Below are 27,965 nucleotides of genomic sequence, written 5' to 3'. Positions count from 1 at the left end.
TTCTGTTTAATTCTTTCTTATAAACTGTTCATGCTGTATTTAATCAGGAAATACCCACTGTCATTCTATAGCCACATTCAAACCAAGTGCCATTTTGCTGTACTACTCTCTTCTGATTAGAAATTAGAGAAAAATAATCCATTATATATGCGCTGGTGTGGAATAGGAAAACATCATATAATTGCACATGATTGATAATTTTTTGGGGTCATATGACTATAGTGTTATTTAGGTCAATATAACAATTCTTAATTTTCCACATGTAACACATGTTTAATAACACCTTATGATATTACTAATAATGTAATGACTCATGTAAGGCAAAAGTGTGATAAATGAATTTTCCAAATGTTTTTCAAAATCACTTCACTACACTCCACCATTTGGTAATTTTAATTAATCAGTATCTTTCATAAATTTAATTTAAAATTAGCACTCATGTAAGATTTTGTGTATCTTAAATCATAACAAAACAAATTGACAATGTTGCTGTCACCACTGCCCTGAAGATGTGATAAGACTTTTCATCTTCTACTAATGTCAGATAATAAGACATTGCCACAGTATTGGTAATGTAATGAAGAGGACAAATGGAACTTACAGTACCTGACTGACGGTACCTATATGACTTCTCAACCATTTGGTATTCAACTTGTTTGTATTTGTACCATCTAAGTAGATGCCACCTTTAAAGTACAGAACAGGAAAAGGCATTATGCATTAAATCCATTCCAAATAGCAAATTAAAGCATGAATTTCTCATAACTTACAATGTGTGCATAACAATCTTAAGCAAGCTTGCCAGTAAGCCAGTCAGACAGACAGACATAAAGACAGATTGATAGATACAGAGTGACCCTGCCATAACGTGAATTCAGATATAATGTGGTTGTGATGTAGCTCCCGAAATTTTATGTATTCATTTACACATGAATAAAAAAAACCCAATTCTTTAAAGTATGTGAAATAGTGCATATAAAATCTATTATTTTGGGAAAGAGATCGATTATAAATTTGAATGTAAACATGGCATGGTTCCTGAAATTTTAAATACATGTGTATTTTTCTCGTACCAGGAAAAAATATTTTTTGTTCAAAGTACGTGAAATAGTGTATACAAATTTTATTATCATTTCGGGAAAGAGATCGCGTATGAATTCAAATATAATATGATTGTGGCATGGTTCCTGAAATTTTAAATACATGTTCGTGTATTTTTCTTGTACTGGAAAAAAAATATTTAATTACAAGAAATAGTGTGTAAAACGTTTATCATCATTTTGGGGAACGTAGTTCTGAAATGTAATAATTTCACCAGGTTCTATGTGTTATGCCAAAATAAACATTATCGGAAATGTTACTTATTACTGATCCATGAGTAAAACCAGTAATTCATCTTTGTGATTGTCTTCAATTAATTCTGTATACAATCATTGCTCAAACAATAACCAACATGTGTTTCTTCTTTAACTGATATAAAACCAAGCAGCAGATGATGCAGTGGTTGATAAAAGATTCTCACAATTTAATAAACATCAAAAAACAAAAGCTGCCAACATGTTTGCTGGGCTTGGCGGTGTTATTAGACTCAGTCAGTGGACCAGTAAATAATGTTTGCTATATTAGCTGGAAATTGAAAGGGTATGAAATTTACCATGCGTTCAGCTTTAAATTTTTTATAAAATTGACTCGTGACCATTGCAGGCCTACTGCACTTAGTTCTCGGGTTTTACATGTGTATGGTGTTTGCTTATGAACTTGTTATTAATTTCCTATTTTTTATAAAAATATTTAACATTTTTGTGAAATCAAGTTCAAAAATGCAAGTCGTTCTCTGCACTTTGTGCAATGATTAGTAGTTTCACACATTTCTTTTGATATTCACAAAATCTGAAGTAAAAGTTATATGCATGTTGAAAGCATGTGTTGATTGTTAGTTATTCTTGCTGTAGTCGTTCAAACGAATAGGCGTACAAGTGTTAATTATTGGAAATTTGCAATGGATAAATTTACATGGAAATGCATATGAGAAAATTTAGCAGTATGAAATTTGTACAGACGCCGTTTATAGACCCTGGAACATAATGAACCGTACACGTGCTTCGTGTTTCTTAACTTAATTTTGCTGTTAATTTTTCTCATTGAATTCAGACACATAATGATCTGTGACAAAATTATTGAATAGTTTAAATATATAAGCAATTTCTGTAATGGAATTACATGTACTATGGATTAATTGCAAGCTCCGACGGTACAATATCAGACGGCAAGTAAACAGTGTTAATACTCTGTTCATGCTATTTATCAGACGTTGAATTCAGATACAATGATCTGGGACAAAATTACTGAATATTGTAAATCTGTGTGCAATTTTTCAATGGAATTACATGCATTATGGATGAACTGCATGCCACGACAACACGATAGTAAACAGTGTTGATACCCTGTTCATCATATAAATTAGACATGAACACACATATGTGCCAATGAGATGTTCTCTGAAAAAAATAAAATACTGTAAAACCCCACATTAACACAATTTTTTGGACACCAATTATTGCGTTATAGTTGTTGTTGTTGTAGGGTTTAACACCATTTTTCAGCACAAGATAGGCTATACATGGCGGCCAGTATAAATGGTGGAGGAAGAACCCAGGAAAACCCCAGAAAGAACACCGACCCACGAGAAGCTACTGGCAAGCTTTCTCACATACCCAAATTAGCCAAATCCGAGACTTGAACCCATGCAGACAGAGGTGAGAAGGCAGTGATCCGTAACGGTGAGCACTTTAGACCACTCGGGTCCCCGCATTATAGTGGGGTTCCACTGTATAAACATAGACAAGTCCAGGGATCGTCCTGGGCTTTGCCAATGTCACAAATTGTGATTTTGTTTCCTTATTGGTGACACAATATATACCTTCTGCCGATTTTTTTGGCAACAACCTTTTTGGCTGTTTAATTTGTATATACAACCACGGATCATGGATTTGGAGTGGAGACATTCAAAGGGACCACGAAAGGAAGCCATAAACTTGGATACACAATGCACTGGAATCTATCTGTTACATAAACAAATCCTTTGTTCATATTCAGAAACCCATCTTTAAAGTGCAATGTTACATCATATTCTGCTTATGTTGACATCTGGCCAGAGTAGTGTATGCTGTGATACACTCAGTCATGCTGGTGGACTATACCTACAATCAACCAACCTCTAAGATACGAACAGAAACAGATGCGAACAGAAACAGCTACAATTAACTGAACGATGGCTAATCCTTATGCTGATTTTTTAAATGTACCAATAAAATAGCTTTGCTGAAACTTCAGAGAAAACTGATTATTTTTGAAGTACTGATTGCTGCGTATAAATACAAAGGAAATGGAAAAAAATCGCAATCAGAATTATATACTGTCAACAGTGCAACTTTATTATGGGTAAACGAAAGTTTACCGTTGCATGTTCATCGTCTCATCCTAAGAGTAAGATAACAAAATTAACAGCATTTGGATTTAGTGCAAATTCATCAGACAACACAGTCACTGATCCCAATGTTATATCTGACAGTCCAACATCATCTACATGTAGTGATGGTATTAATACTTCAAGTGCAACACCACATCATGATGAACAGGTCAAAAGTTCCCAAAAATTTCTCGACAGCTGGAAACTTGGGCGTCTATGGCTGAGATATGATATAAAGTTAAAGCAGATGTTCTGTGATATATGTATCAAGGCACAAGCCGTCAATTCATTTATAACTGGTTGCAATATTTTGAAGGAGTGTGTCACCAAACATGAATCCAGGCAGGGTAAGTAATATATGTTAATTTTGCTCATTGATCTTTTACTTTTGCCATCAATCCCGTGTTAAAACTCCAGGGACTTAAACTACGCAACAAGAAATAGCAAAACAAACAAGTTTTGCATAATTGAAAATAGTTCATTTCTCAAAATAAAGGAGTCAAAGAATTAAATTAACTTACAGCACGGTAAATGAATTCCATTTCCTAAAAGTCCTTTTAATTCCAATAGTTCCAAGAAATCTGAATATGTTCCAATGAAAAATGCCCCTTCTGTGTTAAAGTTTCAAATGTACAGAAAGATTTCCAAAGAAATCAAATAGTCACTGAATAAATTTAGTTAATACTGTACAGTTATTCTAGCATGTCATGCAAAAAATAAATCTTTTAAAAAACCAAGTTCGGAGATTGCATCAAAAAACACCCAGATTGGAAGCTAACATAGGGAAGTTTTTTGTGGCATATTTAAGCATTGTTTTCACTAAATATTCACTGATTTTTCAGGTCCAATACACGTGAAATTATCAAAGGGCACATATGCTCTGTGATATGCTTCTTCATTTCTTCTTTTAATTTAATGATGGCAATTAATGCTTATATATACAGTAATTTAATGCCAGGTGTTGACTCGTGTAAGTTTCATTGGTGGGAACAGAGATCCTAGTTTGCTTGTCGAGAAAAAAATCTACAGCATTCAGTGATTATTCGTGGGATTTAGGAAGCAATTCACTACAAGCAAAGCATGTAAAGCATGGCAAAAATACATTTCTGAACTCCTGGTGGATGGAGATGTAGTTTGTGAAGCTAGCCATAAAGAAGTGGGGAGGGCATTTAATTCCTGAATGCATGAAATCAATGACCCCATTATACGTCACTTATCTTACATTGCAAAGTATGATCATAGGGTTTTAGCATTAAAATGTCATTAACTAAAGTTCCTTACAAAACTACTGTTTGGAAATAATACACATAATATAGATTTGCTTAATACCTGACGTTTCTATTTAAAAAAAACAGAAAGCGAGAGAAAGAGAGACTGTAGATGTCAGGAAAGTAAATATTTTACATTTGATAATGCATTTATTTCTGGTAACAACAGTTATACCCATGCACTAACGGTAATGCGGGATGCAAAGACCATGGAAGTAGTGCAAAACAGTCGTGTAATGATTTATTCTGTAATATTATGGCTGTATTGCTTGTTGTCAATAAAGTAATAACTATCCCATCTTCTTCAATTTTCATTGCCTATTACATTAATAGACTTGGAAAAATATTCACTACTTGTTCTGGTGACATGTTTTGAAAATTGGCTACAAAATTTTGAGGTTAGCGATTTTTTTGGTGACAACTTTTTAAGAGCCAGGACCATCCCTGCAAGTCCATAAACTTGCTTTGGCCTAAAAAATAAAATAACTTCATAACTGTGTGACATGAAATGTCCATGAAGATCTAATATTCATAAAAAAATCAGTAGATTTAAGTATCCAGGATTAATCATTTAATTGTGATATGCAACCACAAATGTAAGCAAGACTGAAGCTTCTTTAAAATATAAACCATTACATGTTACATTTGTGCCAATTTATGTTTAGAAATACTGCCAGAAGCTACAAAAGAATAAGCAAGATACACTGATGATGTTTATGACATCAAAGTCAAATTTAAACATCTATCCTAGTTTAACAGAGTTTTAGAAATTGAAAAGACACTGGAATGCCTTATACAACACTTCATTAGAAAAGATACATCTATACTATGAACACCTACAAATAAACCAAGTTCTACTACTTGATACCAAACCTGCATATAAAGGTCAATTTTATAATGAATCTCTGTCACTAAAAGACAAACTGATACTGAACTTCAATATAAGAAAGGTACCTGTCAATAAAAGATAAAATTGATATTGAACTTCTGTATAAGAAAGGTATTTGTCAATAAGAGACCAAATTGATACTGAAACTCTATATAAACATACCTGAAGATGGGTCATAAAACCTGAGTAATAAAGTTCCAATGGTAGATTTTCCTGATCCACTGGAGCCAACCACAGCAGTTACAGAGCCTGCAGGGACAGTCAGGTTAAGTGCAGTAAAAATTGGAATCTCTTGCCTGGAGGGGTATGAAAATCCCAGGTCCTTAAATTCTATTGTACCCTTGATTATCTCTTCAGGAAGAATGCCACCTGCAAATGGAATGATCAACCTTCTGAGTATCATTGCTCTTTTTTCAGTACAAGAGAGATTAATTCAGTACTGCTTTTTTGTGCTTTTGACTGTTTCAAGATGATAAATACTGTAGAAGTAATGAATAGTGATGTCTTGCATATATTTTGCAGGCAGGATATTTACTCGATCAATGTGATTGGAGAGCCAAAGTGGCTCAATGGTAACATGCTGGATTAACAATCAGAAGTATGTGGTCTGCTTTCATGGTTATTCTCTGGGCAAGGCACTTTAATATAATTGCCTCATCACCATATATCATATATACATGTCCTCACATAAAGTTGAGTCAAAATGCAAATAACAAAGATCCTGATCTGCTATAGCATAATGTACCTGCAGATCAGGATCACTGCTGTTTGTTCTATTGATTACTCCTAAGAAAATGCAGTGAGCCAGATCTACCAGCGCATTATGTGACAATAGATCTGGGTCAATGCAGTCTGTTGTTGGGCTGGACTTAAAAGTGAGTATATATGGTAGTCCTCATGTGCCATTATACACATGATCAGACAAATTTGGCTGGAGATTCACGCATCTTAATATAACTAGAATATGTTGATGAACAAATATATGATACATCATTTGAATCACTGAGCTCTATAACAAATTAAATAAGGCAAGTGGAGGTGAACAGGAAATCTACATATGACAGAGAAGGTGTATAGATGTATCCAGTTATCATACCTATGACTGCTTTCATTTCTTGCCATGGAATGTGAAGTATGCACTAGTTGGAAATCTCAGATATGAAAAAATTAGTCAAAAATCCTAATCCTTTGTAAAAAGTGACCATTAATCAATGGTCAAAATGTGACCTCATTTTAATGGTCAAAAGTGACCATACATCAATAATATGAGTGTTTTAAAAATGACCTAAAAATAATATATCTAAAAGATAGAGTAGACACAAACTGAGTGGGTCTTGGGTTGGAATCCAATCTCAGTTGTTGATGACATGTCTTTGCTTAAAAGATTAGTAAATTATGTTCTCCTTAATACTTACCTGACCACTTTACATTAGAGATAACTTTCTGCTACCTCTGAAATCCCACCTCACCCATCAGGAAAGACCTAAAACATCTTTCAGTATATATATATTACTCTCATAGGTTTGCTATCCTTTCTACAAGACTACCCTGATGTGCCAGATTTTTATTAGAGTGAAACCTTAAATGACACTTGCCTTGCAGGGAAATATGGGAGAGATTATTTGTAATGTTATCAGGTATTATTGGACAAAGATAATTTACAAGGAAATTTGTTGTTGTTGTTGTGGCGTTTAACGCCATTTTTCAGCACACGACAGGCTATGCATGGCGACCAGTATTAATGGTGGAGGAAGAACCCGGGAAAACCCCCCCGAAGAACCACTAACCCACGAGAAGCTACTGGCAAGCTTTCTCACATACCCACATTAGCTGAATCTTAAACTCGAACCCACACAGACAGAGGTGAGATGGCAGTGATCTGTAACGGAGAGCGCTTTAGACCACTTGGCCACTCAAGGCCCCAGAAAATCTGCTTTTTCCATCAAATACATTACGTGATCACATTACATTAAGAGAACTGGTAAGAGAAGGAGGAAGTGATAAGCATCCAATCTCCATAGCTGCCAACCTTCCAGGCTCACAATTAGTGAAAACAGGGATAAAAAGTAGTGAATTTGGACATGAATTAGTGAAAAATACCATGACAATAACTCCATCCACTCTGACCGTCAATACTACACAATATCAAGATCGCAATATAAAACTAAAACACTACATATATGCAGAAATATATCTGCATTTCTATCTATTATGGTATTCATAAACTTCACTTGTTCTTGTGGTTATTTAGCAAGACATGATACTGTGGCGGACTTGAACTTCCTCAACTGCTTGCCTGCTGGTTGATCTTGGTGACTAAAATTGCTGACAAAATTTCTGCAGCTAAGGAGGCCCTAAAGTCTGTCTTATTTCTCCTCACTACAGAAAATACTCTTTTGCTATCACTGTTGCTGTGAGGAATGCACAGGAGCTGCAGCACTTCTGGTTCTTCCACAGGAAAATTTGGAAGCGATTTTCTAGTCCGGGAACATTTGTTGGAACAAATGTTTAGCATCGTCTCTAGCTGATAAAGGTAGATTGTGTTCAACAGGAAAACTCACAAATAATGCTTCAGTGTTGGCAGCTTGCAGGTCTTCCGCCGATGGCTTAAAATATTCCAGAGCTGAAATCTGCGAATTCTTAATTTTCCCAACTTCTACGTGTTTTTTGCAAACGTTGTGCTTCCTCACATCGTCTCTGCCGCCATGCCCAATACTACAATTTGTGGCAATCTGTGTGCAAAAAGCATGATGTATATCAATGTTTAATGGCAGAATGCATGGCCAATTTTTGATATATTCCAAAATTAAACTTCACTTTTTGAGCAATACATTTCTTTTTCCTTGGTGGTGAAAACATTTTCAAGATCTTACATGCGATGCTGAACGTTAACTCAAATCAGTGTTGGTGACGCATGAGCGAAGCAAAATTCTGGTTAGGCCCCAGTTTCTCTCAAAAGCATTTGTAAAACTACTCTTATACATATAGATTAAAATGCTTGCTACCGGACCAACTGTACTTATCGGCTGTAGTTCTACTAATATCGCGACCAACAGTACCGGTCTGTTTCGGCAACTGACAATATCATGACTAGTGCTTAACAAGAAATCGGTTATTTTATTAAAGATTTAAAATAATTGAGAAATGGAGAATTCATGAGGGTTGGCAGCTATGAATCTCTACCTGTTTCACCCAGTAGAAGCTTGATTCATCTACTAAAAGGATGAATTTCTCCTAATGTTAGTTTAGCACAACAAGACAGTTTGATGATACACGTGTGGGAGATCCCTGTGAGATTCTGCAATTGATCATTGTCTCACCAACAAATCCTGTAAAAGTGGCAAATACATGTCTTGGTTGTGATTCCATGAATGATGAGTGCTCACTGTCTGTGAAGCTGTCACTAACCCAGTGAGATTCAGTTCTCTCTTAAGCAAGGCCATTTCATGCCAATAGAAGTTAAAGCTGACTCTGCTATGTCCCAAATTAAGACATTATGTTCAAGGTCAGGATCATGGAAGTTGCTTGTATTTTCAGAGTTAATAAGTTCATAAATGTTCCTAATCTTGTGACAGTACATAGATTTAAAAACTTCCTTTAAGCCAAGTGGTCAGTACGTGTGGAGTTATGTCTTGCATTCATGCCTTCAGAAGTAGGAATAGTCTTTCACAGTTAATATTGTTCATGCATCTCAGGTAACATCTGATGATTCATCCAGGGTCCTGCATCTCTGCTTATCGAAACAGTTTGATGAAAGAGAGGCTACAAGTAGTTATTGTTGGTTAACAGGTGGAAACAAGATGTTCTTAGGAAGGAACCAGGTGGTGTTATTAAACAACTGAACAATCAGAATGAACCTGCATGTAGTCTGGATCTATATATTTTGTATGTAGCTCATTCACTATTCATGTTTAAGTCAGAGTTATCATAAATTGCAACTCATGGATCATAACTTCTCCTGTGCAGGGGGAAAGTTATTGGCTTAAACTTAGACAAGTCTGGCCATGTCAAAACCCAGGAGAGATTCCACTGGTGAATAATGTGAATGAGCTTTATTTGGATATGTAAATAATATGAATGTGGTTTAAACTGACCTAAAATTAAATGTATCTAAAAGGTAGATTGGAGTTGTTCCTGTATAACATGCTGATAAATGTTATCATTGGTCAAGTTCTGGTGTTCTGATAATATGACAGGCTGTCATCCAATACAGAGATATAGTCATGTGCTCTAAGTCATTTTAAAAATCATAGAGGCTTGGACATGCTATTGTCTCACAAACTAATACTAGATTCCATATGACTTTATCATTTCCATAAACCAATCTATATAAAACACAGAAAATCAACTGCAATAAATATTTATAATGTTCATGAAAGAACCACTTCCTGAATGAAAATGAAGATTGCAAACTTTATTGACACCAATCAGTTATGTCTTCTATTGTAAAAGATCCACCCAGGATGCAATGCTGGAAAATTCCACTCATGCATATAGGTACTACTTATTGCAGAACCTGCTCGCTGTTTTTCACTTGCCTTCAGTGGTACAGGAAATGATCAAGGGAGGATAACTACTCCATGCTTAGAAATGCCAGTATGATGAGTATGCTATAGATGAACAGTTCAAGTGGAAGATCTAGTACACAGCTGGGCTTTGTGCACAAGGTAATTCTGGGCATTTTTGTTTTTCCTTGTATTTTTGTAGTGGGGTAACATGGCATGACCACATAATATGAAATACTGCATTATGATGATGCTGCTACAGGAAAGCAATATACGGATAGTTGGGTACACATAGCACAGCAGATCATTAAGAAATACATACAGTAATAAATAATAAGTACATGTACCATCATCCCCCCCACTCCACACTTCTCCACGAAATAACTAATGTGATATGTACCACTATAAGGCACCTTGGGGTCCCTGTCAATCAGCTCCCAGATCCTTGTGCTGGCTCCAAGTCCTTTCATCATCTCGGAGTAAAATGTTGTCATGCCTAAAATAAAGTTACAACTGTCTGATGACAGCAATGGCATTTCATCCTAAAATAGTAGTAATACTGAATTTGACATCGTTTCTTTGATAAGAAGTTAACACTTGCAATTAAAGGAACTTTCTGGACTTTCCAAGCTTACAATGCAGAACTGTGATATTAAAGTTCCTCATATAATGCAAGAAAAACGTTAATAAAGTCAGACTAAACAGCTGTTCTTGTGATAATCATGCAAACAATATTCCTACATATAATAATAATAATAATGAGGACTTTGTATAGCGCCTAATCTTTAGAAGCTCTAAGCACTTTACAACATTAGACAACACCTATAAGATAAAAAACATATAATATTATTACAAAAACAAACATCATGAAATTAGAAAAACATTAAAAAAATAAAAAACATGCTGAGAATATTTCAGGTAGGAAACATTATTAGGTCTTTAAGTTTGTTCTTGCAGTCGAAATAAGTGAGTTTTGAGAGCCCTCTTGAATGTGATCACTGTGTCTTTGTGTCTACGTTCAGTGGGCAAGTCATTCCACGTTGCTGGGCCCTGGTATGCAAAAGAACGCTGTCCATATGACTTTGTTTTCATAGTGGAAATAATGAGTATACGATGGTCAGAAGAGGAGCGTAAGTATCTTGCTGGTGTGTACACATGGGTGAGGTCGGATAGGTATGTTGGACTAGAGTCAGACAGTGAAACATAGCACAGAGAACAAATTTTGTGTTTGATTCTGGATCGAATGGATAGATAGTGTAGGGTACAGAGCAGCGGGGAGGTGTGCTCTGACCGTGGTACTCTTAAGTATGATCCGAGCAGCTGTGTTTTGAACTTTTTGAAGTTTCTGGAGTAGATATTGAGATGAACCAGACAGAACTGAGTTACAATAGTCCAGTCTTGAAAGTACTAATGAACACACAAGTGTTTTAGTGGCATCAACTGAAAGATATTTGCGAATGGAGCTGATGCGTCTCAGTTCAAGATATGCAGCCTTGAATATGTTCATGACATGTTGGTGCAATGTGAGAGTACTGTCCAGAGTAACACCTAGGTTTCATACTGATTGTGTGAATTTAATGTTGGCATTGCTGATATTTATTGTTTGAAGTAAAGGATGTGAATGAGAAAGTCTTTGTGTTGTGATCAGAATGGCCTTAGTTTTATCATCATTCATCTGCAGCTTGTTACATGTCGTCCATGATTTCACATCAGAAATACACCTCTCTACACCTTGGATGGTAGCATCAACTTCAGTTGGGTGGCTAGATTTGTATATTTGGGTGTCATCAGCGTACAATTGGTGAGACACTGGATGATGATCTATGACACTTGAGAGTGACTGAGTGTACAGAATGAAGAGAACAGGTCCAAGAACAAAAAAAAAAGACTGTTTGAATTTAGATGAGATACAAGCTGGGATAGAACAACCTTTTCTAAGATTTTTGATATGAATGGGAGATTAGAAACTGGGCGGTAGTTCTTTAAATCATTATGGTCTAGTGTTGGTTTCTTCAGCAGAGGCTTTACAATAGCAGTTTTGAAAAATGATGGGAATTCCACGGATGAGAGAGAGGTATTAATAACATCAGTTAGTGAAGGTAATACTGGATCTAAGCACTCAAGCAGCAGTGATGTTGGAATTGGATCAAGTTCACATGACTTTGGTGCACTCTTCATCAGGATTGTACGTACAAAATCCATAGAGACAGGTTCAAATGCTGCTAATGGTTGCCGCTCAAATTCTGTATCCCAACTGTATGGTGACGACGAGTCAATTGAAATTGTGATGTCAAGCTTATCTCTAATGGTTTGTACTTTGTCACAGAAGAAATTTGCAAACATGTCCGGAAGGTCGACTGAAGAGAAGGTAGTTGGAAGTGGTGTTAATTTGTTCCTTGACATTAGCTTGTTAGTAATCTTGAAGAGCTCTTTGCAGCTGGAACTTTCCATGATCTTAGTAGTGTAGTGGGCTGATTTCGCTGCATGGACTATATTTGTGACATTCTTCTTAGCGACTTCATAGATTTGCTTATGAATAGTGAGTCTGGTGGAAAGCCAGAGCCTCTCAGCTTTATGGCGGTCTCTTTTAGCAGTGCGAAGCTGGTCCCTAACACTGCTATACCATGGAGAACACTTTTGAATTGATACTCTGCACTTGGTAGCTGGGGCATGTTTGTCAAGCAATGAACGCAGACAGTTATCGAGTTGTTCTGCGGTAGGAGGTAAGCAAGTTGTTAGGTTAGCTTGGATGTCGTGCATTAGTTTGGTTCTATTTATCATACGGAGGTTTCTCTTAGTAGCAGATAAAGGTGGAGGGTTAGGGACTGATACGTCAAGATGGCATATAATGCAGAGGTGATCTGATGCAAGATCATGGGGTACCAGGGAGGACCGTAGAATGTTATCATCAGGTCTATGAAGAATCCAGTCTAAAATGTGACCATGTTTATGGGTGGGTTGGTTAACTGACTGTTTGAGGTTGAAAACATTAATGGAATCTATGAGTTTTAATGTATCTGAGTTTCCGGGACAGTCAAAGTGAAAGCTGAAATCTCCAAGAATAATCAGGTTGCCACCTATCGAATTTCCATAGTCCAGGAGATTCGGAAACTGCTCCAAAAAGAGAGAGTCAGCCAGCTTGTTTTTTCTACTAGGAAGAGGGCGGTATAGGCAAAAAAAATGGACTGACCTTTGCTCCCGTGTGAGTGTGGTTTGGACTAGTTCAAACGATGTGTGGTCGAAATTGAATGTTGTGGTGTAGTTAAGACGTTTTATCATGGAGTTCTTTGTGATGACAGCAATTCCACCTACGCGAGAATTACGGGGGAATGACTTGATGGAGTAACCAGTGGGTGTTAGATCTGCACACTTGGGCTCATCGCCTGTTGTTTTTAGCCATGTTTCTGTCAGGAAAAATATGTCAACATTCTGGTCGTTGATAAAATTAACTATTTCTGTGCACTTTTCCGGTGGTCCTACTGACTGGGCATTGAATAATGCAATGAGCAGAGGTATTTCTTGGATAGTTGACACAAAGTATTGATGAATTAATAGGGATTTCAATTAGGTTATCTAAATTAACGGTCGAATTTTTTTAAAATGGTTGTGCCAAAATAAGGGAGATAATTGGGATTCTTCTTCCTGTTCTACGCCGGCCAGCTCTGAAACAACGTTTCTTTATTTGCTTCTGTTTACATTTAGGTAATGATGAATGTAGTCCCAGTTCGTTTAGTCTAGAGCACAATGTAGTGTGGAGAGCCAAGGAGTGATCATTTAAAGCAATTAATGAGGGTCCATCGTAGCATAAACATGTTGACTGGCGAGTATCACGTAATGGCGGTTTGTTTAAAAAAAGTGGAGCAAGACAGCTGAGAAAAAGTCTAATTGTTCTTGTTTCCAAAACAAGGAGATGAAGAAACACATACGAATTTAACAGCCAATACATAATGAACACAGTAACGAAGATGAAAACAGGCAACAAGCACAAATATCATGAAAACGGCACTAACAAATGGAACAGCTGATTCAAGCCGGTTAAGCGATAGCGGCCATCTTGTCTCATCATATACATATTCAATAGTCTTGAACTATGTGATACCCATATCTCTGTTTTACTTGTCAAAGATATAATCAAAAAGGCCAAAAAGCAGTGTAAAAATATCCCTATTTGTCAGTTTGCCTAAAAGGTATTATATTTCACATACCATTGCACCATGAACTTGCTTCAAAATAATGATTTTAAATATGGTATCAAAGAGTACTTCTATGAACACCTACCCAAATACGAAACCAGTCTATTTGTATAATGTGCAAGAATACTATATGGTATCAAAGAGTACTTCTATGAACACCTGAACAAATATGAAACCAGTCTATTTGTATAATGCGCAAGAGTACTTACATGAACACCAGCCTATTTGTACGATGACAAAAAGTATTGATAAGAACACTAGTTAATTCATAAAATGTCCAAGAGACTGATATGAACACCAGTCTATTTCTATGGTGACAAAGAGTACTGATATGAACACCATCCTATTTCTATGGTGAAAAAGAGTACTGATATGAACACTAGTTAATTCATAAAATGTCCAAGAGACTGGCACGAACACCAGCCCATTTGAATGGTGTCAAAGAGTACTTATATAAAAATCAGCCCATTTGAATGGTGTCAATTAGTACTTACATAAACTCCAGCCCATGTGAAATCTGGTAAATGTAACAGTTCTAAAGTAGTGTTAAAATGGATGTTTCTTAAAGAATCTAAGGATAGAGAATTCTGCAAAGCCCTGTTAAATATGGCAGATGCTATAGTAGGTGTTGACTAAGTCAAGATTTTCCTTAACAGGTGTAACTGTATATTCTTTCCATAAAATTTGAGGACACTTAAACCTGAACATCATGATATAAACTACAATCTGTAAAATACACCATTTCAAGGAACAATAGCCCAAGAAGGAAAAGGAGGATTCTGTGGGAAATATATATTCTTACCTCCAATGGATACTCCCACATAAGCTGCATAGAGAAGGAATGAAGAGAGCTCTCCTACAGAAATCATGCAGTCTGACATCATCATGCCCCCAGCATAGAAGACTGACAGTACAACAATGTTGCCAGAGAGACCTGTCTGAAAGAAACATACAATATTCATAAACTAAAAAGTCAGTAAGAAAAAACATCGCAATGTAAATATGAATGCTCAGCGTTTTACTCATTATTTGACATGTATATATAATCAGTTGTCTTGTATCCATCACAATTCTAGTCTGATAAACTTCCAAAAGCTGAGGTGGTAATATGACTACTACAAGTTTCCCTTGTCAGATATATGTATATGCCAAAGTGAACTGATTTTCTGTGGCATGCTATGTCTTTCATACGAACAGATGCCTTATGACTACTTTATACTTAATTTCTCAATGACGATATCACATCCACCACTATCCCCAATTACTGCCACTGGAATATGACAGATTTCTTGTTATCTGGAACTGTTGGCAAGAAAACATTATCATTCAATTCTCATCAATGATGCATATTCATGTATGTACAAGTTGTTCATTCTCTGTGGCTGCATACAAATTAAATACAAACAAAAAGAGTAAACTTACATCAAAACTGTATTAGCATTTATAGTAATGCCATATATATTCCCATGTAAGTCAGAATCAACTGCAAATTTGCATAGACCCAGATCTGCCATTGCATAATGTGCCAGCAGAGCTGGGGATATGAAGTTTCTTAGAGTAATCAGCAGAACAAACAACACAGACCCTGATCTATCAGCAAATAAAACAACAGTAGATCAAAGTCTGTGTCATTTGCAGCTGGTCCTTACATGTAAATGAGCTTATTAGGTATTTACCTCCCTTTAACTCTGAAAACAGACATGAATTGGATGTAGTTACTTCAGACAAACAATATGTTCAGAAAATCAATTTGTTCAGATATTTAACACCGGTTTTTGCTGGAATTAAAACTAAGAGCTGTTTATAATCAACATAGGCCTACAATGTATGCTCATGATATTATTATCTATGTACCAAATTTTGTAAAGATCATTAAAGCAAGCACACACTGATAATTATCATAAACAAAGTTCCCATCAGGTGTAATGACAATTATCATAACAATGTCTCCCATCCATCAGGTGTATTGACAATGATTATAACAAAGTCTCCCATCAGGTGTATTGACAATTATCACAAACAAAGCCTCCCATTAGGTGTATTGTCACTTATAATCCATCAAGTGTATTGACAATTGTAATAAGCAATGTCCACATCAGGTGTATTAACAATTATCATAAACAAAGTCCCCATCTGGTGTATTTACAATTATCATAAACAATATCCCCATCACATGCATTCACAATTCTCATAAACAATGTCCCAATCACGTCTATTGACAATTACAATAAACAATGTCCCCATCACATGTATTCGCAATTTTCATAAACAATGTCCGAATCAAGTGTATGTGCATACTAGAGGTTGAAACATTTACCAACATTTCTATACATGTACACGATATACAACAACTGATTCAAAATTCAATCTTTGCTACAATCAACATATTATTATTGCAGCTAACAGCTATCCATAAGTCACTGACAACATTCATGCTCAACATCACTGTTGCATCTGTGTTTTCACCAGGCCTTTCATCATCATGGTCCCAATATGCTATTACCTCACTTCCCAGTGTTTTAGAACCTGCTGATATAGAATGCCCAAGTGCTGATATGCAATGCACTAGTGCTGATATACATTGCCCCAGTTCTGATATGCAATGCACCAATGCTGATATGTAATGCCCCAGTTCTGATGTGCAATGCCCCAGTTCTGACATGAATTGCACTAGTGCTGATATGCAATGCCCGAGTGCTGATATGCAATGCCCCAGTTCTGATATGCAATGCACTTGTGCTGATATGCAATGCACTTGTGCTGATATGCAATGCCCCAGTTCTGATATGCAATGCACCAGTGCTGATTTGCTTTTCTGTTTCCCGCATGACCTTTGTTGCTGATTATGCCTTTACATTGACATAATTATGTGACTGATCAGTGATTATGGAGTCTATTATTAATATGTATTATATCTCAGTCATTCCCAAAACCAGCTTAAAAAGTGTGACACATATTACTTTTTAAGTTATGCAAATTCTAAATGCTCATTCAGATAAATGGACACCATGATTCTTTCTCCACCAAATATACTGGCCATCATGTATAGTCTATCATGTGCTGAAAATTGGTGTTAAACCCATAATAACAACAATTTAGCTCTTCTATACATTTGCATGCATGTGTAATGTTAATGAATCCTCCTACACATATGATTGTATGTGACATATTTCTTAACTCTTCCTACATATATGACTGTATGTGACATATTACTTAACTCTTCCTACACATATGATTGCATGTGACATATTTCTTAACTCTTCCTACACATGATTGTATGTGACATATTACTTAACTCTTCCTACATATATGACTGTATGTGACATATTACTTAACTCTTCCTACACATATGATTGTATGTGAAATATTAACTCTTCCTATACAGATGCATGCATGTGTAACATTGATAAACTCCTAAATATATGCATGCATGTGAATGTTACTTAACTCCTCTTACACAAATGCATGCATGTGTAATGTTACTTAACTCCTCCTACACATATGTATGCATGGGTAATGTTAATGAACTCCTACACATACAAGCATATGAAAAGTTATTTAACTCCTACACATGTGCACGAATATGAAAAATTACTTATGTACTTAAAAATTACACATGTGCATTCGTGTGTAATTTTTCAAAACTCCAACACATGTGCATGAAATGTTACTTAACTCCTCCTTCACATATATATGCATGTCTTATTTTTTATTTCCCTAAGCTGCTAAAACCCGAATCGAACAACATGATTTTATCACCATGGATGTCTGATGTGTCATTACCACTTCACCTAATTGGTTAAATTAGTTTCAAAAATGGATCTTAAATATGTCTTTCTCTGCATGATCATTTTCAATGACACAAAGCACCTACAAAAGCAGTGAACTCCCAATACAAAGGGAGCAAACTCTTCTAGCATGTGCATAAAAGATGACAAATTGTTTATGATAATGTCAGTGTATGTTTATTATGACATACTAAACCCCATACAAGTTTTGCAAATAATAATTTCTTAAATGCACAATGTGGGTATTATGTTGAATACTGCACTTACTGATGCCCAGAAGATTCCCCTTGCCAGAGCCTCTTTATATGAAAGTTTAAGTACATGCAGAATCCTGTCCCGGTACCTCTCCATCTCCATGTCTTCTTGTGCAAAAGATCTCACAGTTCTTATGTTGCTTATCCTCTCCTCTGCTACCTGAGACAATACACTGCAATACTTCAACACCGACAACTTTGATATAATTTTTAGGATCAAACAACTAGAAAATTGTCAAAGTAAATTTTCATTTTTAATCTATGACATCCTAATAGCCTACAGTGTAATAAATTACTCATAAGCCAACTGATGAATTGCCGTGCTCAATGTACCTATTACTAAATGTTAGTTCATCATTGTTTATTCAAAATATTTTGAGTTCTCACCAAGGATGATCCACACACAAAGTTTCAAAACCCAACAGCTAACAATGCATGGGAAATTGACTTGACAGCCACAAAAATAAAGTCTGTAAAGTAGAAAACACTGGGTCACACTGAGGTCTATTCCACTGAAATGTACCTGTGGGAGGATGCATTCAATTTTGCTTCTACTGTAGCAGATGGAATCAGAACCTATTTTCTTTTTCTTTATATTTTTTAGTTTTCTCCTAGTGGCATTACCCTACATTGTTTGCCCACACACATACACACAAGCATTATCCTACATGTGGTGGAAATGTACTGAAATCAGCAAAAAGTTGTACAACACCAAAGTCCAAAGTGCACTGACCTTAACACAAACCAAAATGTAATCAACAATTACATAGCTTACCTCTACAAAGCTTTCAGTAATCTCCAGCAGCCAATGTCAACTGTAATTATTATGCAGATATTAAACTTGACTAACATTATCATAGCATCAAAGTGTTAGCCACTCTTTTAAGTACAGGTTTTTATGCAATTTGTTATCTTCAAGTTCTTAGAACTGAATTCAGTTGAATTGGCATTATAGCCCATGGCATGTAGTGTGCTGAGCTACCAAGAAACCACATACATACATGCATGCATACATACAAACATACATACATACATACATACATGCTTTGACATAAAACAATAAAACAGCATTCTTTACTATGACTTTAAAGTAGAGGTAGTATAACAAGTTAAAACTTTTTCATTCATATTTTTAACTACTGTTCTAAAACACTGATTAAGCCACTGTTATCATTGCTACCCATAAAAGCCACATTTTAATGGGTGAAGTTCATGGGCTTTGAGGAAACTTAGAATAACAGCTGGTATTAAAAGCACAGTTCATGCATCAGTAATTACATTCATTGGCCACTATAGCAGAAGCCTCACATAAAGAACATGCAGTCCACTTGGATAATTCCAGTGCTTCTAGATAGGATAGTATGTAAATAGCATGCAAGAAACCTATGTGAACATGTGCTAAATGCACTTAACCTTTGCCAGTAAACTGTGAAATGTAAGTAACATTGACTTTTCTTGTATGGGATCTATGTAAAGTTCGAGTTTAAAGATTTCTGCATGAAAATTAAATTATAACATCTGACCAAAGTCAATGATGTATGAAATATGGGTCACAGTGACCTAATTTTGTTATGGGGGTGCGGTACTCATCAAGACTGTTTACTAAGTTTAATGATTCCTGGTGTAACATGTGTATTGGATACACAAAAGCTATGTGGTCAGGAGCTAAATGCAGAAATTTTACTTAAGCCAGCAAAATGTGAAACACAGCTCCATGACACATGCCTTCCTTTGTTGTAAGGTGTGGTACTTGTAGAGACACATACATTCATTTAGTTCAGTGACTCCATTATGAAATGAGCTTGCAAAATAAACTTAAAACACAAATTTGAATCCAAGTCATTTAAGTATGAAATATCGGTAACAGCGACCTACATTTGTGATGAATGTGTGGTACCCATCCTGATGCACCCCCTCACCAAGTTTCATGAGTATACATAGAACAGTATTTATTATAGACTTTCTAAACAGTCCCATTAGTTTACATTTGTTTGTACCAGTCAATATCCACCTGTACTGACTGTAGTCAAGTAAAAATAATCACCACTTCCTTATATGGTAAACATGTGCTCACATTCGATGAACCACTTTCAGCTAAGGCTAAATAAAAATGGTGATAGAAACAGTGAACACTCATCACTGTGTCTGTAGCCTATTCTACCTGACACAAGTGCCAGAAAACTGATTATATGAAAATGATGTTTGATATTGTTCTGTATACACAATAGATCAAGCTGTCATCCAAAGAAAATATCTATCATCCAAATTAATAAAGAAAATCTGAATACAGTGAATGTTACATCCAAAGACTTAAATTAAAAGAAAGAAAACATGATTTATAAAAATATTCAAAATGAACTGCTGGTTTTGTTTACTGCTGAATGAGAATCACCCCATGTACATGATTCTTCCAAAGCAGTAAAGTAGTGTGTATAACTGAGCAGTGCTCAGATTTCATTCCTACAATAAACAACATGTAAAACATTAAAAAAAAAGTTAACATTGTTTTTGTTTCAATTACCATCAAATAACTGATTAATAAGTTGTTATTCAGTATAATAAAAGGTTATTGACTGAGTATTAAAAAGTACTTAGCCCTCATTCATGTAGTGTGGAATGCCCTCACAAAATCTGACATTCTGTGCTACATGACCTTGGGTTAAATATTACTGAACACTCAGCTAATAACCTATATGTAAAATGGGTGCAAAAATCTAAAGTGGTCATGAGATAAATGCAAAACTCTATGCTGAGTTTACTACGTTGGTAAAATCTGAAGTGTAGATCACAGAAACATTTTGTTGCATGTGTGTAGTACTAACAGAGACAAATACAATCATCTAATGCATGAACAGTACTTGAGATCAAAATTAAAACAGAAAATTTAACCAAAGTTAGTAAAGATAATACATGGACCACAGTAAACCATTTTCATCATGAGGTATAGCACTTGTCAAGATGTATTGCTGACCACATTTCATGATTCCATGTACAACAGTATACATGGTGCACATAACTTAATATGCTTACATGGAAACTTGAAAAGAACAAATGTTCTCACTTATGACTATCAAAGTTCAAAGCATACCTATCAGGCAGTATCCAACAAGTTGTTAGTGGTAACATTAAAAAGAACTGACGTCCATCAACAAAAGAGTTCCACATGGATCTATTTTAGGGCCTGTATTATTCATATTGTTTATGAATGACTTGCCCCTGTAAATCTGACATCCAAAAACTGATCTATATTCTGATTGTACTACTCTGCAAAAGTCTAATTCTAACAATATGACTTTGAATAAAAAATTGGGTGAAAATTTATATCAAGGTGAATATTAGTGCTCAATGAATGATACAGTGTGACCCTGCCACAACACAGCATTGTCCCATACGTTTCTGACCTAAATAATTTGCATTTTAAAGTTAAATCTTTAATAACATAATACCTTGGCTTTGCTTTCAATGATTTGTATATTTTTCTGAATATATTTCCCCAATGATTTACGAAAACAGACAATCTAATAAACTGGTACATTCCAGACTTAGCGAAGTCCGCCATTATTTGCCATTAGGCCTACTGGTTCACTTACATTTCAAACTAATTTTATGACGAAACAGTGTATAAGAGGCAGTTAATATATCCAGATCACCGATTCTGATCTTAAAACACATGTTTGTATGTTTTATCATCAAAGGATATCATGCAGGAAATTGATAGTTGCTCGGAAAAGGGTTAATTGTCAATCAGCTATCAAAAAATATGCTTGTGAATGGGTAAGAGTTTGTTTGTCAACGTAATTGATATCAAAACTAGGCCTAACTACTGATGTCTTGGTGAATACATTTCGCAACAACACTAGAACTAACTGGGCTAAGGCGAGGGGCATTAAAAAAACAGTATGGCCAGTCAATGTACCTCTTAAATAGCTCTTGTTCGTCCATCAGAGTGAGACTGAATTTTGTCAATCCAAGTAAGGACTTATTCCAAGCATTAAGCTAGGCATCACACACTTTCTTACACTTAGCTACTGTGCTATCCGAACTATCAATTCTAGCAGCTTTAACACTCTTCTGAATCTCACTACAATCTTCATAAGTTTGCCCTTTAACCCCAAAATACTTATCCAAATTTACGAAAAGGCATTTTGTCTAAGTCTCAACATGTCTTGATTCTGAGGTCACGTGCACTATTTATTCCGATACATTTGGAAATGAACACAATAACGAAAGCTGAAGTTGTTTATTTGATGTACTTTTATAAATGACCACATGTATATCTCTGGGTCTTTTTGCCTCTGAATTCAATCACTGTAAATATCAGTACATTTTCCCCACCCGGCCTTTGAACTTGCCACCCAGCTATTGCATCATGTTCTTTTTGATGTACTCTTATAATGGCAACATGTATGTACATCAAGGGGTCTTTCAGCCACTGAATTCTGTCATTGTAAATATCAGCACAACTAACTGATCAACACATCTTCCCACAAAGCAGATGGCTGAAGCAGGACTGGCAGGTCTTTGAATTTTGACGCACACCTATTACATGTGTACGGAGGACTCCAGCCTCAGTGATTTTCTGCATCCCAGATCAAAAATTGGCATCCAAATATGCGTAATTAAGTGTTTCTGAGACCTCTGAGTTAGTTTGCATTTTAAGCCACCATTGGTAGTGTTGCATACACTTTTTCCCTACAGAAAGGAAACTTTCACAGCACAGTTAACGTGTTCCAGTCACATTGGAAAATGCAAAAATCTATCAGATTCCATCACTTTTATTTAAGTTTGGTACTGACTTCCTTTGAAAAAAAGTTCTTTGTTGTTCTTGAAAGACTGTAGTCGGCTTTCTTTGATGAAGGGTGCATGTGCTACTGAAGTCATTGCTAAAGGACAGCTTTGGAGAACCAAACTAATGCCCATTTCTTACTGTGGCAATAACATCAAATAACTGTATTGCATGATTGAGACTGGTATGTTTTCCATTTGCCAAGTACATTTTCATAACAATCGGTGCTTCAAAGGTACTCCGTTTCCTTTGAAATTTCAGCAAACTATTGTATCTGGGTACATTTTTAAAAAGGAATTGGCCATTGTTTGGGCTATTTTAGTTACTGTCCCTCCATGCCTATTGAATAAACCAATAAGTAAGATGTATTGTTTTTTTTAATTTTTTTTATTTTTTACATTTGTGGTAGCAGCATGATGCTGCCTTCCACGAATGCGTCTGAAAATTAACAAAGTGTCAACGGACGATAGAGATGCAGGTGTTCTGATGACAGGAATTATTACAGAAAATGTGAGTGTTCTGAAGGATTTAATTCTGAGTGAAAAGAAGAGGAACTTTACTTACCATCCACAGACAAATGTCAGTCTTTGTAAATATATCAATTACTAGCAAGCGGCTGAAAATCCGATGAAAGATAGATTACGAGACAATGCCTCGTCTGGTTGATCTCCGTTACCAGAAATATCAAGAACAAAAAAGCGGTTATTTCACAACATACAGAACTCGTGCTAGATGTTAAGATAGGCGGATTATGATATAACAATGCACTGTTTAGATGGTTTGTCAATATGGATAAAGAATTTGTTTATGAAACAATAGATAAATTTCAGTGCATTTTATATCCAGTTTGCGGTTTTCTTTCATGGGACCTCTGAATTTCTGCCCACCAAACCAATGGTTATATATAAAAGTTTAAACAGAAAACAATGTCGACAATAAAAAAAAAATTGCCACATGGTATGTTTTGCAGCCAATAAGGAAAAACAATCCAAATTTGTGACATTGGTGAAGACCTACGCAATCCCAGAATAAACTTTTTGTGCGTTATTTTTCGTACTTTTAAGAAGAAAAAAATATGTTTTCGTGTATGAGAAAAATACATATAAAATTTCAGGAGCCAAGCCAGATCGTCTTGTATTATTCATACATGATCTCTTCCCCAAAATGATAATAAACTTTTTACGTTTTTTCGTACTTTTTACGAATTTTTTTTTGTGCACAAGAAAAATACATGTATATGAAATTTTGAGAGCCACACCACAACCATGTTATTTTCTAATTCATTTTATAATGGAGCGCGCTATAGCGGGGTCACACTGTATCTTTATTAATGCCCTAAAAATAAGGCTATGTTGCTTGTAACTAAGCAGAGATTGTCTGTGAACAGATATCCAAATCTTGGACAGTATTTCTTCAATATCCTAATTGAAAATGTTGAAACAGAAAAACGTTCTGGGAATTCAAGCTGGCAAAAATCTAGACTTGTGTAAGCAAATAAAAGACATATTTGACCTGTAGTAAACCCAAGAATTTATCTTTTGCTGAGATAAAAATTTAACTACCACTCAACTGTTAGAAATTATTTTACAACGCATTCCTTCTTCCACTTTTGGACTACTGCTGCACAATCTGGGGAAATACAACCCATAAATTTATTGAAACAATACACAAACTTCAAAAAACGAGCAGCAAGATTCATCCTAAGTTCACCATTTGATATATCATCCAAAACTCTATTCTGGAAATTGAAATGGCAAAAATCTGAATACAGCTTAGCCTACCAAAAGTTCATATTAATGCTGAAAGTAAACATTGTCTGTAATATTTGCACGGTATGTTTAATTTTAAGTCAGAAGAACAATACCAAGGAAATGAACTGAGATAGATCACAAATGATCATTTTAAGACACTATTTCCATAAACAAATACTTTTTAAAAAATCTCTGCTTACTTTGGTGCTATTCAATGGTATGAAAACTCCTCAAAGACACTGAATCAGAAACAAATCTAAATGTTTTTAAAACAAAAAGTTATATGGTCATTATCGCAAAAGGCAGTTTTCATTGTAAATATTAACATGCACTTTAATTTATTATATTAATGCATTTTATATACACTTCGATCTTTTATACTTCATGTATCTAAGCATTCTTTACTAACTTCTTTGTTGTTATATTTAAAATAGTTTTGAGAATAGCATTATTGTTATTGTTATTATTATTATTATTAATAAGGGAAGTCATGGTGGTTTTTGCAAAGGTTATGTACTAAGAGAGATGCATACAGTCATCAAGTTTAATGATTCTCATATGAAAAGAACTTGAGAAACAAAGACACCATTAAACTCAAGTCAATGTAGCATAAAATATGGCACACAGTGACCCACTTTTGTAATGAAGTTGTATTACTCATTATGATGCATATCCTTACTAAGTTTTGCAATTCCAGGTTTAACTATTTGTATGGATATGTGGTGCAAAAAGCCAGTGTGGTCATGAACTGAATCCCAAAACTTAACCCAAGCTATCAGAATTTGAAATGTAGGTCCGTAAGTCTAATGATTCCAAGTATAACAATATGCATGCAGCATGCAAAAAAACTGCGCTAAATGTAAAAACTTAACTAAGAATGTACAGTGTACATGTACACTCCCCTAACCCCCTCCCAGCAGGTAGTTGCTTTTGAAACCACTCCAAACTGTTGCCTAGGACCTAGAGAAAAAGAATGTTTGATATACAGTAGTCCCCCTCTTATAAGGCCACCCCTAATGCAGCAGGGAAGTGGCCTTATAATGCGGGTGGCCTTTCTAAAAGGGGATGACAAATGCGAATAGTAAATACATATGAAAAAAGTCACAAGTACATTTAATTTTAAATATTTAATATTTTAATTAAAAAATCACATGCATGATGTGAAATAAATGTAAAACAAACTTTGTCATCATTTGCAAAAGAATGCTATGAATAACCATTGATACAGTTTTAAAACTGTCTTTATAATTATGTTACAGTTCACATCACGTCACTTTGTTGGTAACAGTTTAAAAAACAAACCAGTCTCATCACATTAAAAATATCCTTGCTGTCATATCCCCTGCATATATCATTTAGTCTTTTGTTCCAATCTTCGACAACTCCATTATTAACATCAGCTGATTCACTGCTAATGACAGAACACCTGATATTGTGTCGCACTTGAAATCTGTGCAACCATCCGTTGCTTGCGGTAAAGTCGTCATATCCCAGTTCAACTGGCAAAATTTTTGCTTTTTCTTGTCTTTCAAATCAGGATACAAACGTCTCCTGGCTCAAACAATCTTCCTTTCTCCGTCCATTTCACCTTTCCACTTATGCAGAATTGTTTCATTATCTTTCACGATATTGTTTATCTGAGTCTTCCCGATGTTAGTTTTCTGCAAGGATCCTCGACGACCCCCCCCCCCCCGGTCAGTTGAATTACTTTCACGTTCTCCTCTAAACTGAGAATTTTTATTTTCCTCGATGACATGTTGATCTTTTTGCAGTAAGTTATTCATGTTGCCAACTACAATACTGATAAAACCATTCTGTATGCTTCTAAACAAATTGCCGTGTGTTTTTAAAGGAAGTGATCTTGTCAAGTGATTCGTTAGTCGCAGTCTGGTACCCTATTGTTTTTATACATTTCTTGAAACTAGGTGAGAGAAGCCTAAACGGCTTCGATATGTACCATTAACATCACGCAGATTTGACCTCGCGGCCGCTAGGATTCGTAATTTCGACAATTATTGTCAGTAGTAATAGCCATTGATTACCAAAGTGAACAAGCTCAACATCTTACTAAGGGAAGCCATAAAGGCTATTAAACCATTTTCCTGCTGACTTTGGTATTGTACATCGATACTGCCACTTCTCAGCTGTTACTACTGTTTGATAATTGTATTCTTAACAATTATCAGAGTGACTAAACTGGACATCTTATGATAACAAGCAATAAGGCTAATTGGATTACATGTACGCACCCTTTTGTATGGATTAAAATTTGAGTCTTTCTCGGTTTTTATTTGGCTTCTCGTGAGGCGTAAATGATATCATATTAACCTAAGTGGTAAATGTACTTTACTCAACACTTCTTTCAGTAACAAAAACCTGACATCGGGAAACAGAAATCGGATTACTTAACACACGTTATGAATACACAACTGGTTCTGGATACATATTCAAATAAAATTTGGCCGCTTGTGAGGGGCAAATTTTATGATTTTGTACTAATATGCTGGCCGCTGGTCGCGTTAGGCGGATGGCCTTTCGCGAGGGGTACTTTTGAACACAAACTTGTCGGTGCCAACGGATTCTGGCCATAAGGAGTGGGTGGCCGCTGGTCAGGGGGGCTGTTCAAGAGGGGGACTACTGTACAGTGAGGCTGTACAGATGTATATTAATTCATATGTGAATGCAGATGTTAGATGAAGTACAATAATTCTCAACTTTGTACAGGTGAGCTAAAAAGACCAATTATTATTTTACAGAAAAAATTACCCATAAGTTTTAAAAGAATTATCTTAAATAAAACTATGTATAACATATTAAAGAGAAATGTCTGTATAACAGGTTTTCAATGCATTACATCATGGCAAAAGAATGCCAAGTGGTGTGAAAGAAAAAAAAATAATTAAGTGAAATCAAAGTAATATTTTGTTCATTCCCAGGCCTATCAGATATATATATATATATATATATATATATATATATATATATATATATATATATATATATATATAATGTACATAAAAAATGATCTTCATTGTGAATTTATTTTCAAAACCTATAAATTA

The 27,965-nt window shown here is 35.4% G+C and overlaps 1 protein-coding gene across 1 annotated transcript in view; it reads right to left on the bottom strand.

Annotated features, from left to right (window-relative positions):
* Positions 1-27,965, bottom strand: part of LOC149805064 (ATP-binding cassette sub-family B member 10, mitochondrial-like) — a 71,308-nt gene that overhangs the window by 25,514 nt on the left and 17,829 nt on the right. The window contains exons 5-9 of the mRNA XM_089946963.1: positions 18,380-18,526; positions 15,127-15,262; positions 10,532-10,627; positions 5,789-5,995; positions 607-686 (exon numbers count right to left, since the gene is read on the bottom strand). Of these exons, the coding sequence (XP_089803089.1) occupies positions 607-686; positions 5,789-5,995; positions 10,532-10,627; positions 15,127-15,262; positions 18,380-18,526 (666 nt within the window). The remainder of the gene's footprint in view (positions 1-606; positions 687-5,788; positions 5,996-10,531; positions 10,628-15,126; positions 15,263-18,379; positions 18,527-27,965) is intronic.

Source organism: Sinohyriopsis cumingii, chromosome 2 (genome assembly GCF_028554795.1).
Source record: "Sinohyriopsis cumingii isolate HCF-2022 chromosome 2, ASM2855479v2, whole genome shotgun sequence".
In the NCBI taxonomy this organism is placed as follows: Eukaryota; Metazoa; Mollusca; class Bivalvia; order Unionida; family Unionidae; genus Sinohyriopsis; species Sinohyriopsis cumingii.
This window is presented reverse-complemented; position numbering and strand designations above follow the sequence as displayed.